Here is a 12414-nt window from a genome sequence, read left to right as displayed (position 1 = left end):
GTCAACATATTTTTTCTCCGACGCAGCTGACGATGTAAACAAGAGAAGACGGTCGAGGGCAACGGGCATCAAATAGGCCAGTGTCACCGTAAATGATAGCCATTTTCTTCTGGTAAACGGCGGACATGGGGCTCCCAGTTACTATCAAAGTCAATTTCCGGGGTAACGTGAAGAGGTTTCTGGCTCAGGATCTGGACAAATTGGAGTGGGAATCCGTGGAAGCCTGGGTGAGCTGCTAGCTAAAGGGTTGACTAGATGCTGGCGCAGTTAGGTGAAAATCGGGCCCGGGCATGGCCTCGACACGTAAACAGTATGCCCGCCGAAGGACAGTCGATACTGTTGCTCCAAAATGTCCAAGACAGCCAACAGCTCACAAAATACGCGACGATAGGGACGTTGTTCGGTTTTGCCTTGTGACACATAGCACATTAGCAACGCAGAGCTGTAGAGGTATTTCTCTGTGCTTTTTCAGTGGCCCAAAGTAATTGAATACATTTACTTCATAGGTTTGTAGTATGTGTTAGTACGTTGTATTGAAAACTGTATACTACATTCCAGAGGTAAATAGTTTTGCTTTTGGCTAGTAACCCATATCACTGGGCAGGTGCTAATTGTTGATGCAAAATATGATCAAATAACGTATTATTTTGTAGTTTTTAAAGTGATTAAAATCAGCTTACCAGCTGCAAAGTTGGTGATATTTACACATGCACATCTTGGTACAGTAGTTATGTTTCGGATTTATATTTAATATAATATATATCATTCGGATTTAGGGCTTGAAGTTATTTGTGATGCCCAATTTGAACAAAGCTAGACTAGACAATACCAAACTGCTACACTTTGATGTTTTCTACATTATGGAATATACTTGGTCTTGAATGAGAATGTTTTTAGGCAATTTTATCTGAACAATGAGTTATTTGTTATTTGTAATGTTTCTGCCCAGTTGGGTACATTATTGGTGTTTTTGTAACGTGAGGAAAACGTTTATACTTTATAACTTGGTGTTTGCTGCATTCTCTTAAATTGTATTTCAGATTAAAGCATCATTTGGAATCAACCACTTTCAAGTCAAATATTTTGATGAGGATAATGAAGAGGTAAAGCAATTTATTATATATGTAGTATAATATATATACATGTGTAAATGTAGTGATGATTTGGTGAGGTGTAAATTCATGGACTTATTCTAATGTCACTTACGTTTTATTTCAGATTTGCATTAACAGTCAAGGTAAGAACAATATTTATTGTATTATCTTTCATGAAACGTAATCTGCCTTTACAAGTTAATAAAACACTAAATTGTGGTTTAAATTTAACAGATAAAAATCTGTAATGAATTGGTAATGAGAAAAGTGTTAATTTGCAGCTTTCTTTTTCAGATTTATTTAAATATATTTAAAGGTTTAGTAGTTGCTGGCCAATTGTCCTAACAATTTACTGTTGATTTGTTTTATTTCAGATGAATATGAAGAAGCCATCAAGGTACTGCAGCAGTGCTGGTCTTCTGCAGAATAGTGAAGATAGGATTGTCTTTAACAACAATCGGCTCACAGTTACCTACTTGATGCATAATTTAGGAAAGAATAGAAAGTACTTCACCTTACATGCCTGCTGTGTGCGGCATGTATGAGAAAACCTGACAAGAGCTCCTTCATTATACAGACAAGCCTTGCTTTGTGACCATTTAAGACAGCCATACAAAAACACACTTGTTCTAGCATTCACAGCATTCACATACAGTAGTTACAGTAGTAGTGACTGTAGCAAGGAAGACAAAGGGCACCCACTGACACATGTAAAACACAAAAAACACCCATATTTTGTGTTGATCTCATGAATCCAAATGCCATATTTTATGCAAATTGACATGACAGTACTAATGTTTTTTCATGTGTTATTTGGACTTAGCCGTGTGTTTGTGTGTGTCTCCTTCAGTATGTGTTTATGCTTTGTTTTCCATACAGAGCGCCGAGAAGCAGGGCAACCAGTTGCACATGAACGTGTACAAGATGAAAGGACAGGCCTGTGGCGGCCCACTGAAGACAGAAGTGAAGGAGCTGAAAGGAGACCTCCGGCCTGCTCCTCCTTATCCATCAAGAGTCAAAACAGTGGACAAAGGCACACAGGTCACGCCAGAGCGAGAAGCAGTAAGAAAGCAAATTGATTCTCCGGTTCCCCCCTTGTCTTCTCCTCATTGGTGCTTTACAGTGATTTGGGTGTTAATGATCTTAAGTAAATTTATAACCTGGCGCCATAACATCTTCAACACATCTTGCATTGTTGTCATTTCTCTGTATATGGTATCGATTTGATACATTTCTTGCCTCTAATATATATTATTGAACTTTCGACAGCAGTTTCACAAATTAACATGCTTTAGTTGACATTTCGTTTTTTTTCTTTTTTTTGTGGAAGCCAATACTTTTATTGGCTTTCAATAGTAAAATTTAGCATATAATTGATTCATTCATTTTTGTGTTGTTTTCTAATGCAGGTTGCTGTGAAGGACAACAAGGGAAACAAAGCAGAAGATGAGCCCCCTCCCATGTGGTTCAGATCATACATGGAAAAGGTAATGGCCTCCGTGTCTTTGAGTGAACTAAATTAGTGTTTTGTTTCTACTAACATATCTTATTTTTTTCTTAGTTTAAGGATGAGGTGGTAAAAGAGGTAGTTGAACGGATGTGCAATGATTTCTCTGGCCAGTGCTGTACCCACAAATCTTCTGATGGGCCCCATGAGCCCATTGGGGCTAGTGGTGGTCCTGTGGGGCCTAGGCCAGGCCCCTCGACCTCAAATGGATCCCTTGGCTACACCCCAAATTGTAGCAGCTGCAACAAACTCACCTCTGAAGGAGCCTACAAGTGCAGGTAAGCGTGAGAGAAATAGGAAATAAATTACAATTATCATCTGAGGTTGTAAATGACTCTAATGGTTATGTGTGCACATGTAAAGGGGGCAGTGCATTTTCCAAATACAGAGTTTGAGCTGGCACACATTTTCGAAAGTCTGAAAATGTTATTGTTAGACCCTAAAACGGTTTGACATGCTTTTTCTTGCATGTTTTGTGTTCTTTAAACAGCTTTATGAGTATCCATATTGATGTCTTTGTTGGCTTTTGTTCCTGGCAGCGTATGTCCATCCTGCATCCTGTGTGAGTTGTGCCGACATAGCCATGACCCCAGCCACAACCTTGTGAGAACTAAGACCCCTCTCTCCATCCCTGAACATGGAATGTCAGGGGAGTTAAGGTAAACCCCCGAGACTGAGGATAAATCTTTCTACTTCCTGAAGCAACTAGTCATTTTTACCTGCAGCTGTGCTGTCACGTCAAACATAAAGCTGGATTACACAAGCAGCTACATTCTATAATTATTTATGAGTGTGAATGTGTTTTGTTCTTGGTAAATAAACTTTTGATAGTCAACAAATAGGTGTTCCTGATGACATTTCAAACCAGGTTCCCAAGGCGAGGCGACAGGACAGTGCGCAAGGCTGAGCGACAGCGCCTCAAAGCAGAAAGGAGGCAGCTAAGAGCTGAAGTGAAGGAAATCAAGAAGAAACTGAGACTGGAGAAAAGGGGGCTGCAGTGGAGTGGGCCCTCTACCTCAGGCAGAACCAACCTGACAAACATGACCTCCGCATCCACCCAGGTCCCAACCCTGCCACCCCCTGCTGCTTCAGAAACAGCCTCAGGTCCAGCCCCAGCCCAAGGTCTCATCCCTGCCCTGGTCCCTGATCCCCAGGCCTCCAGTCCAGAGTAAGCGCCACCTTGGAAGAGCGTCCGACAGTGCTGGGTACCTTAAACCCAGCATGGATGCAAAAAGTCTTTTTTTTCCAAGAAAAGAAATCAAAATATGCCATCTTTGTAATCTAGTCTGTATGAGTGTATCGCTGGCTGCTCTGGGGTGGTGGAAAATGTTGGAACTACCTCAATGTGAAAACTGCTGCTGCTGCTTCATAGATTTTCTAAGAAAAATGCTTTTGAGCTGCAAAAAAATCTGGGGTCCTGCTTTTTTGATTCATAGAGAACAAAAGAGATGGGTATTATGAGAAACCAGGGCTATTTTCAACAATGCTCTGTACACTTGAAACTAGGGGTCCTGGGGTCTCGCACACGTCCTTGGTGCCCACTATGGCTGCCTTGTTTCTGGATGAAAATCTGCCTGACGGCACCCGTCTGGAGCCTGATACCAAGTTCATCAAATACTGGAAGATGAGGAACTCGGGCACTATCAGCTGGACCACAGAGACTAAGGTACCCCTCCCACCTGCTGAGACGACAGGGTCCACTTTCTCTTTGCCCCCCTGCTTCACTGCCACCTTGAGCCCCCACTCAGCTCATTTCTTTTTCCTTATTCAATAACACCAGCTAAGATTTTTTTTTACCCAGCTTAACACAACTATAGCCTTTATGTCTGAGATGTTTATTATTTGAATCTGTACAGATTTAAGTTTTTAGGTCTTTGTCATTGTTTGAGAGTGTGTGTGTGTGAGAGAGAGAGAGAGAGAGAGACTGGCTGCATGCTCTTGTCTTTGTTGTTTCTTGCATGTGTATTCCTATTTTGTGTTTTGTGTATGTGTGTGCGTGCACCCAGCTAGTGTTCATGTGGGGAAACCTCGACCTGGCGTCAGAGAAGAAGAGAGAGGTGCCGGCCCCCCTGCTGCAGCCTGGGCAAGTGGGAGTGGTCAGTGTGGCCTTTGTCGCTCCTCTGATAGAGGGCACCTACACCTCCCACTGGCGGCTGGCGCACTGCGGCTGTCAGTTCGGCCCACGTATCTGGTGCAGCATCGTGGTCGACCCAAATGAGAAGCACAACGCATTCCAGCATCAGAGCAAACGACTGGCAAGTCTACTAACCAATGACACTCTGTGCAGCTACAACTTCTTACATATTCAGTGCTGTTCAAAAGGTTTAGGCACTAACGCACAACAGTAAAGTTGGGTGGTGTGTGTTGACTGTGTACGCTGCTGGGCTCTTAATGTTTCCAAAACTCTGATGACCCACACTCTACAATGTCCCTGAACGCCTTGCATGCAGGGCTACCAGAGTGTCAGACACACAGAAACTACACTGTGACTTTTTAGCTCCAAAGCAAAGGACAGGTCCATTTAGGACAAGAAAAAAGGACATATCCATCCCAACTAACATCCCAAGTTGACTAGACAGAAACATATCTAATCAGCAGTTTGATTAACATGGCATCTTTAGCATCTCACACACACACCAATCACGTGTTTTTGTTGAAACACTCCATTCCTGTTGCCAGCTTAGCTTTCCTTTTGAGAGTAAGCCGCCGCTTCTTTTTTTTTTGTTCTGTCAGTGCCTAGAACTTCTGTCATTTAAAAAAAAAAATTATTAATATTTATTTATTCTGATTTATCGTCTATATGCCTTTTCATGTAAATTCGACTTAAGGCCTTCAGCAGACACTCTTAGGTGCTGTAACTAAAATTTCTTGGCTTTTATTTAGAATTTTTCTTCCCAAAAAACCTAGAAAAATCCATTTGTTCTGACTGCGCTTTGCTCTAAAACTGTACCAATGTAGTAGAGACATGATAAAACTTTTAAATTGTTTGGAAAAGCCTTTGTTCAAGCCAAGCTAGAAGGAACATATCATAACCCAATAGTTTTTCAGGCAGTTTGAGGATTTCTCTGTTGCCAAAAAGCCCTTATTCTTGTTTTTGCTGCATACATGTCATTTAAAAACATGATTCATGAACACACAAAGATTAGGGTCCTATTTTTTTTTTTTGGCTCAACAAGTTCAAGCTTAAATTACTATTGTTGGATGTTCTAATCCTAGGTCAGGATATCTGTTTGTCATTTCTTCATACCCACTTCAGATGGTTTGTTTGCACCTGGGATAACTGCGCTCTCTAGTAGTTTTATATATAGCGGTGTAGAGAAACCATAATCTGCCCATTTCCCGTTGATTACATGCTAATGACATAAGATAGAGAGAGAATAAAAAGAGAGTTGGAGGGCAAGATGGCACATATGAGTAATTTAAAGAGTTTTTCTGCAAAAATGTCAAAAGACAACATAAAAGTGAATCGTTGCACCATAATAAGAAAAATTCACTGTTAAATCATTTGTATATTCTGTGCATTGTATTCATAGCAAATCAGTATGATGGGAACCTGGGAACAGGTGAAAGTTAGATTACAAGAATATTCTGCAACATGAGACACTCTTAGATAATCTTCTGAACTATGTTACGCCAGCACTCACTAACACGCAGGGAAATTGATTGTTGAATGATAATCTCTTTACCATAACCCTGATTTCAATGGTTTTTCTCACGCAAGAACAACACATTCATAGTTAAATGAACGAGATAAGTGGTATCTTGTTGACACTGCCCCTGATTAGGTTTGAGATTGTGGATCTGTTGGCGGCACAACAGGCTCAACCTGACATTGCAAAAACCAGCAGATTTTGAACCATGTTAAATTGTCCAGCTAACCCGTTAGTCACGTTTAAAGAATTGGTCCCATGTCTGTCAAAATAAGTCAAGTTAGTGTGGCCTTCGTGTTGGTCTCAGTGTCCTCTGTCTGTATTTAATCCAAGACTCTGTGATGTTGAGTTCAGGACTTATGTCTCTATAGACAGTACATTATGGTGCGTAATGACTTTGGGACTGATCATCCCAAAATCTTAACTACCTAAATCTTTTGCACAGTACTATAGATCTAAATCATGTTGTTGTTATTACGTATCATCCTTTTGGACCATGGCCGTATTTTTAATTTATTTTTTCTCATTCATAATGATGCTCTTCCTTTTTGTTGTTCAGAAGGAAGAAGTGAAGCCAGTGGAGAAGAAGAAAAAGGAGGAAAAGTTCCAAGACAGCAGCACTGGCTTTCCCGTAGTCCTCAACCATGAAGACTACTACTTTCCCTCAGTTGACCTGCTGACTGCACAGGTGGACACTCACATCTCTGTCATTCAGTAACCAAAACCAGGATTTAAAGTAGTCAATGCTGGTTTCTTGTTTTTATGAATCTGCAAATAGAACATGCAACCCAACCAAGCCAAATTTCTGGTAAAAAATGAACAAATAAATGAAAATGATGCAAAATACTGTGTATAGATTCTTGCTACATCTGCTCTGTTTTTTTAGGATCTACTGTCGTTCGAGTTACTGGATATAAATATTGTACAAGAGTTAGAGAAGGTTCCTAACAACACACCCGTGGGTAAGCAAAGTGTGATTTAACGTGAGCTGTGAGTCCTTCCAAAATGTCTATGGCTTAAATAGAAAAAATAAAAAAAAAAAGACTCGTGATTCTAGATTTGGATAAACATGCAAACTGTGCTGTGTTCGTTTTGCTTTATTTGTAGATTTGACACCCTGCATATCCCCTCTGCCCCATGATGCACCAGTGTGTGAGAAGGCCGTTCCTGCGAATATGACAGAAGATGCAGAGGTCACAGGGGTCAGAAGCCTGTTTGGTAAGGCTTAGTAGTGTGCGTTTGCTAATATGAATGTGATATGGGCTATTTTGTACAAAGGGCCGCTGCTTAATTCAAACATTAGACGTTAGAGGCAAAATATAAGAGGGACTGATTTAAGAAGAAACGCTTTTTAAGCCAGAGCTTGTTTGATTTTGAACAGGAGTAAAACTGAGGCAGCACAGGGAGTTGCCAGAGCCCGTGGCCCAGGAGGAGGATAGGGAGGAAGAGATCAGCGGAGCCCAGTTCCTCTGTGAGACTGTCATCCGCTCCCTGGCCTTGGAAGAGGCCCCCGACCACAGACCCCCGTGCAGAAACCAGTACATCAGCTGGAAACCACAATGTGAGGAGCCTTATCTGTACTACTGTCACAATCTGCCAACAAACCGAAAAACAGCGAATACGATTCTTTCATTTAAAGGTCAGGGAGTGCTTACTGTTGTCTTTTCTTTTTGTTCTGCCACATATTTTAGTTGTTTCCAGGGGTACCAGCTTTTGCCTTGAGAGAGCAGTTGAGGCTGAGAAGACGGAGGCTGCACAGGATGGAAATGAGGAAATCCGTGCTGATGGACTTGAGAGTTCAGCTCTGCTTCCCAACGCAAGTGTTAACCTGATCACCAGGGAAGAAGATATGAGGGCAGGTTAGAGAACAACAATCGATGAAATTATGTCTTTCTAACTGAGCTTCTGATGTTGATCTTTCTGGTCAAAACACGGCTCCATGTCATATATTTTGTAGTGGTTACTTAATGAAGCCTCGCCTGCAATATTTTATTGCTCATTTTGGTGTTTATGTCCTACTACTGCTGGAACCAGTGAATGAAAACCTGCTTGCTAACTCACCAGGTCATGATGATGCAAATGAAGAAGTTGTGGTCTTGAATGACTTGCAAAACACAAAAGAGGAGCAAGAGGAGGTGGGAACCAAAGGGGACGACTGGGATGAGGTGAGATTTTACTCCAGGCTTACACATTATTTTATGACGTGGATCCTAAAAGATTAAGATTTCCGTTCTTCTGTTTAATGGAGTCTATTCTGTATTTAAGGTCAGCAGCCAGACCTCCTCAGTCTCCTCCTGCGATGATTACATCATCGTCCTCCCAGACTGCTTTGACACCAGTCGTCCTCTGGGGGAGTCTATGTACAGCTCTGCCATGTCTCAGCCCGACAGCGCTGCCTTTCAGACATCAGCCGATCCAGATGAACCGCTGGAGAAAGTGGATGATTGCAACTCAGAGCCGGACAGGGTGGCACCACTGGGAGAGATGCAGGAGCAGATGGAGACCGAGATTGTAGAGGAGTTACCTGTGAATGCGTGGCCTCCACCTGTCGCTCCATTTCACAGCAGTGTGAACCAGATGCTGTGCGCCTCTCAAACTCTGGATGCTGTGACACTCACACCTGAGGTGGTACCACCACCGGTCCAGCCTCAGCTAATCCTGCCTCCACCAGCTCTCTACTCACCCAGGTTCGACATGGCCCCAGTGCAGTTCAATGGTCCCTACGTGGGTCTGAAATGTGTTGATGCCCATAAAACAATTTCTGTTAAGTCAGAGTTGGCATTAAAATGTTTTCCATTTTATTCACACCGCACAGATATAAGAAATAGGAAGCAGTTATATTGGTTCTTTTATGAGAGTTTCTGTTCCTACATTTGCAAATTTTGTTTCCTGCTGCACTCAAAAATTAAGATCTTCTTGATTCTGCTAACAGAAGGCGAAGAATCAATTAAAGGTAACACACATGACCTGAAAGCCCTCTGAGTAATCAAAAAATGGACCAACAGAGTTTTTGTGCAGCGAGTTTTTTTGTTTTTTGTTTGTTTTTGTTTTTTTGTATTGTTGATTTTGTTTATATAATTTGGACCTAGTTTTTGGGACTTTTTTTTTATATGAAACATATAACATGTCCGTTCATTTAATTAAAAATATCCACAACCTGTACAACATCTAATGGTTTTACTGTTTGTTTTTAGGTCTGAGGCACTGTACCTGGCCGAGGACCCCAGTCCTCCAGCCCGTGAACAATATGAGCCTCCCCAACCAAGGGTCCACCTTAACGGTGAGTTTCCTGTGCCATCACAATGACTGGATATCAGCACATTATAATATTCAGAAGCAGAGTAGCACACATGAAAGTTCAACCTCAAAATACTGTACCAGGCTTTTAGTGGTTGTACTCTGTGTGGCATGTTCATAGATTTCCAGTGAAGTACCTGAACTCAACCTAGCATCAAATTTACTTTGTTGACAGAATGTGCAGTTTTGTACTTGGAGTTGTTTTAGGATCTATTGGGGTAAGAAAGGAAACACAGCCTTGCCTTTATGGTAAGACAGGAAGTTGAGGCAGCACACTTAGGGTTTGTTGCTTCAGCAGAAGACACCGCTCCTCCTCTAACATTATATGTGTTTGCGTGTGTTGCTATTTCCTTCTTGTTTTCTAATCTGTTCTGCAGTATCATCTGGTCTGTCCAGATCAGCTGGTTCAGCATCCAGTGCCTTTGAGACATACAACCCCAGACCCAGCAACGCGCTACAGCCAAGGTGCGATACAACAAGTAAAACTTGATATGTTTCATTTTCGTGAATTCCCTTCGTAAATTCCTTTGGTAAAGTTATTTGGTCGAGTTATGGCACCAAAGAGTTTTGAAGTAAGATGTAATCAGTGACAGAAACCTGTATCAACGTTTGGCACCTCTCAAACGGTTTTTATTATGTCTGCTACATTTTTGTGCAAGAATTAGGAAACTGGAACATACTGTTCTTACTAAAACTGTAATAAATAACCCAGTGTAACCACAGTGCTCTGTGTGCCAGGGGCCAAGGAGGCATCACCGAGGGACTTGTCAAGGGGGCCCTTTCAGTGGCAGCGTCTGCGTATAAGGCTCTGTTCACCGGACCAAACTGTTCAATACAGGTACATCACACCACAACCACAGACAGCACAGACATGTGCAACAGAAGTAAAAGGTTATGAGTGAGTGCTCAGCTGCTTTCTATACATACAGGGGAAAAAATGACAACCGCATCCCAACCACAACCGCATCCCAAAATATAGTTGCATAGGTTTCACATAAAATGCGTTAAATGTTGAAAAATAATGTTTAAACGATTATAATCAATATTTTAACAGTTGTATGTGAATAACTACGTATTTAAGTACTTCTACGATACAGGGGTTATGGTATTGTGATATTGCCTCCATCTTTTAACCTGCTTTCTTCCTCTCCTCCAGCGAGGCATCGACCCAGCTACCAGACAGGACCCCTCAATGATGGCCATGCTACTGGAGATGGGTTTCAGAGACCAGCGGCTCAACCAGCAGCTGCTAAGGAAGCACAGCTACAGCCTGCTGCACACGGTCAATGAGCTGGTGCAGATGGCTGAGGACAGGCAGAACAAAGCTGTCAACGCTCAGCACTGAGGGAGGCAAATCAGACACAAGAGTCCTAGAAGGCTCTGCGAGAGCCGTGGGAGGGGATTTATTTCACTTTTAAACATTTATTGTGAAGAGTTTGTGACCCTTGTATGGCTCATCCCTTCCCAGTGTCTCGAATAATTCTGAGTTATTTAAAGTGGAGACTTACAAAAATCTATTTATCATTCATGAAATAGATTTTTTACATAGTGGAAATTGTCTGGACCAACAAGACAATAATAAAACTTGACAACAAAATAAAATAGCAACATTTCTTTCTTATAAACTGCATAGGAAGTCCTCACAGAATATAACCTCTTTCTTGAACGCTACTGATTAGACAGAAATCGTGAAGGGCTTTTCCTGCCTTTGCCTTTTAATTTAGCGTCGACGTTTTCGATGAAATTTACTACATACACATGTAAATCATTACGGATGGTGGTGGGCTTTGCCATGCCTTGTTCATTGTGCTGATCAAAAGGAGCTGCAGCTGCAGTTTTTAGGGTACAAACGTGCGCATTTCCGCTCTCCATCTTAGTGTTTGTATGGCTGCTGTAGCTGCTTCCTCTGCGCTGAAAAGTAACTCTTTTAACTTGGCTAATTGATCCTCGCAGACAGAGCGGTGACATGAATGTTGTTGATTGTCATAAAGGATAGAAATGTTGTGTAAAGCCAGCTCTCACTTTAGATGATGCTATTGAAGCTACATGGATATTGTGGGTGTTCGGGGTCACTGGTGCAGTAATAGGATGAAAACGTTTCCTGATTATTGTAGTGAAATCTGCCTAAACAATGCAATCTTTTTCTGTATCAGAGTACTGTTATTTTAGACGTTGACATATGGAATGTATTCATAAGTGTCTGAATGGATCACTGTTCAGACTCAGGTGTTCTCTAGCATTTTTTTGTTTTGGGAGGGGGGAGACATCTGCATGACTGGTAGAAGCTCTAGAGACGAGTCGTGTTTGTGTGGTCTTAGCACAGTCGCAGCTTCGCGTCATTGCTTAACAACCTTGCCGGCATTTTCATGTGTCCTCCTTCAGCCACCAAATGAAACTGTGTCTTTTAGCACAAATTCAAGCTGAGATGTCTCTAACAACACATTCCTCAAATCTGTTAGTGGAACCAATTATATTTAGATTCATTACATTGCCTTTTTCTAAAAGATGATTTATAGTTTACTAAAAGACAATTTAACATTGTGGTGTGTAAGATTTAATTCCACCGAACACCTCTTTCATTTTTCAAGTCATTACTCCTCTTTGTGTGTGGTTGAGGTATTTTGAATCATATTTTCTTAGGCTGAATTGAGAGAATACTTCTGAATACATCTACTATGCTTCTCAAATCATTTTTCTGCCATAGTGTGTGTGTGTACATTAAATACCCTGTTGTCAATCTGCTAATAAACTATTTGCACATCTCTCCAAAAAATGTCACTTCATGCAATGTATCTTCTGTTTCTCTTTATATATATATATATATATATATATATATATCACTTTTTGGCAATAAAAAGCCTTTGTA

At 41.4% G+C, this 12414-nt stretch overlaps 1 protein-coding gene across 6 annotated transcripts; it reads left to right on the top strand.

Moving 5' to 3' along the window:
- The first annotated feature begins 7 nt into the window (after nucleotides 1–7).
- On the top strand, nucleotides 8–12321 carry nbr1a (NBR1 autophagy cargo receptor a). Of its 6 annotated transcripts, none has more exons than XM_067488638.1 (22): nucleotides 8–227; nucleotides 1041–1103; nucleotides 1219–1237; nucleotides 1469–1491; nucleotides 1974–2156; nucleotides 2504–2581; nucleotides 2656–2879; nucleotides 3141–3260; nucleotides 3470–3769; nucleotides 4108–4267; nucleotides 4608–4856; nucleotides 6811–6939; nucleotides 7138–7213; nucleotides 7359–7469; nucleotides 7633–7812; nucleotides 7943–8110; nucleotides 8316–8416; nucleotides 8517–8938; nucleotides 9446–9531; nucleotides 9926–10013; nucleotides 10272–10386; nucleotides 10705–12321. In XM_067488638.1, the coding sequence occupies exons 1-22, from the start codon at nucleotides 126–128 to the stop codon at nucleotides 10891–10893; spliced, it is 3186 nt and encodes a 1061-aa protein (XP_067344739.1). In that variant the 5' UTR covers nucleotides 8–125; the 3' UTR covers nucleotides 10894–12321. The 6 variants fall into 6 exon arrangements, with proteins under 6 accessions (XP_067344739.1, XP_067344741.1, XP_067344742.1 ...); XM_067488640.1 differs by having other exon boundaries at nucleotides 10261–10386; nucleotides 10705–10892; XM_067488641.1 differs by having other exon boundaries at nucleotides 9926–10027; nucleotides 10287–10386; nucleotides 10705–10892.
- The last annotated feature ends 93 nt before the right edge of the window (nucleotides 12322–12414 follow it).

The sequence above is a fragment of the Channa argus genome, chromosome 20 (assembly GCF_033026475.1).
Source record: "Channa argus isolate prfri chromosome 20, Channa argus male v1.0, whole genome shotgun sequence".
Taxonomy (NCBI): Eukaryota; Metazoa; Chordata; class Actinopteri; order Anabantiformes; family Channidae; genus Channa; species Channa argus.
This window is presented reverse-complemented; position numbering and strand designations above follow the sequence as displayed.

What these genes read in the sequence shown, in the direction of transcription:
- nbr1a (XM_067488638.1), top strand. Translation starts at nt 126, where the DNA reads ATGGGGCTCCCAGTTACTATCAAAGTCAATTTCCGGGGTAACGTGAAG. An exon ending in TCACGCCAGAGCGAGAAGCA is followed by an intron (nt 2,157 to 2,503) that starts GTAAGAAAGCAA and finishes TTTCTAATGCAG; the next exon opens with GTTGCTGTGAAGGACAACAA. An exon ending in GAAGGAGCCTACAAGTGCAG is followed by an intron (nt 2,880 to 3,140) that starts GTAAGCGTGAGA and finishes TGTTCCTGGCAG; the next exon opens with CGTATGTCCATCCTGCATCC.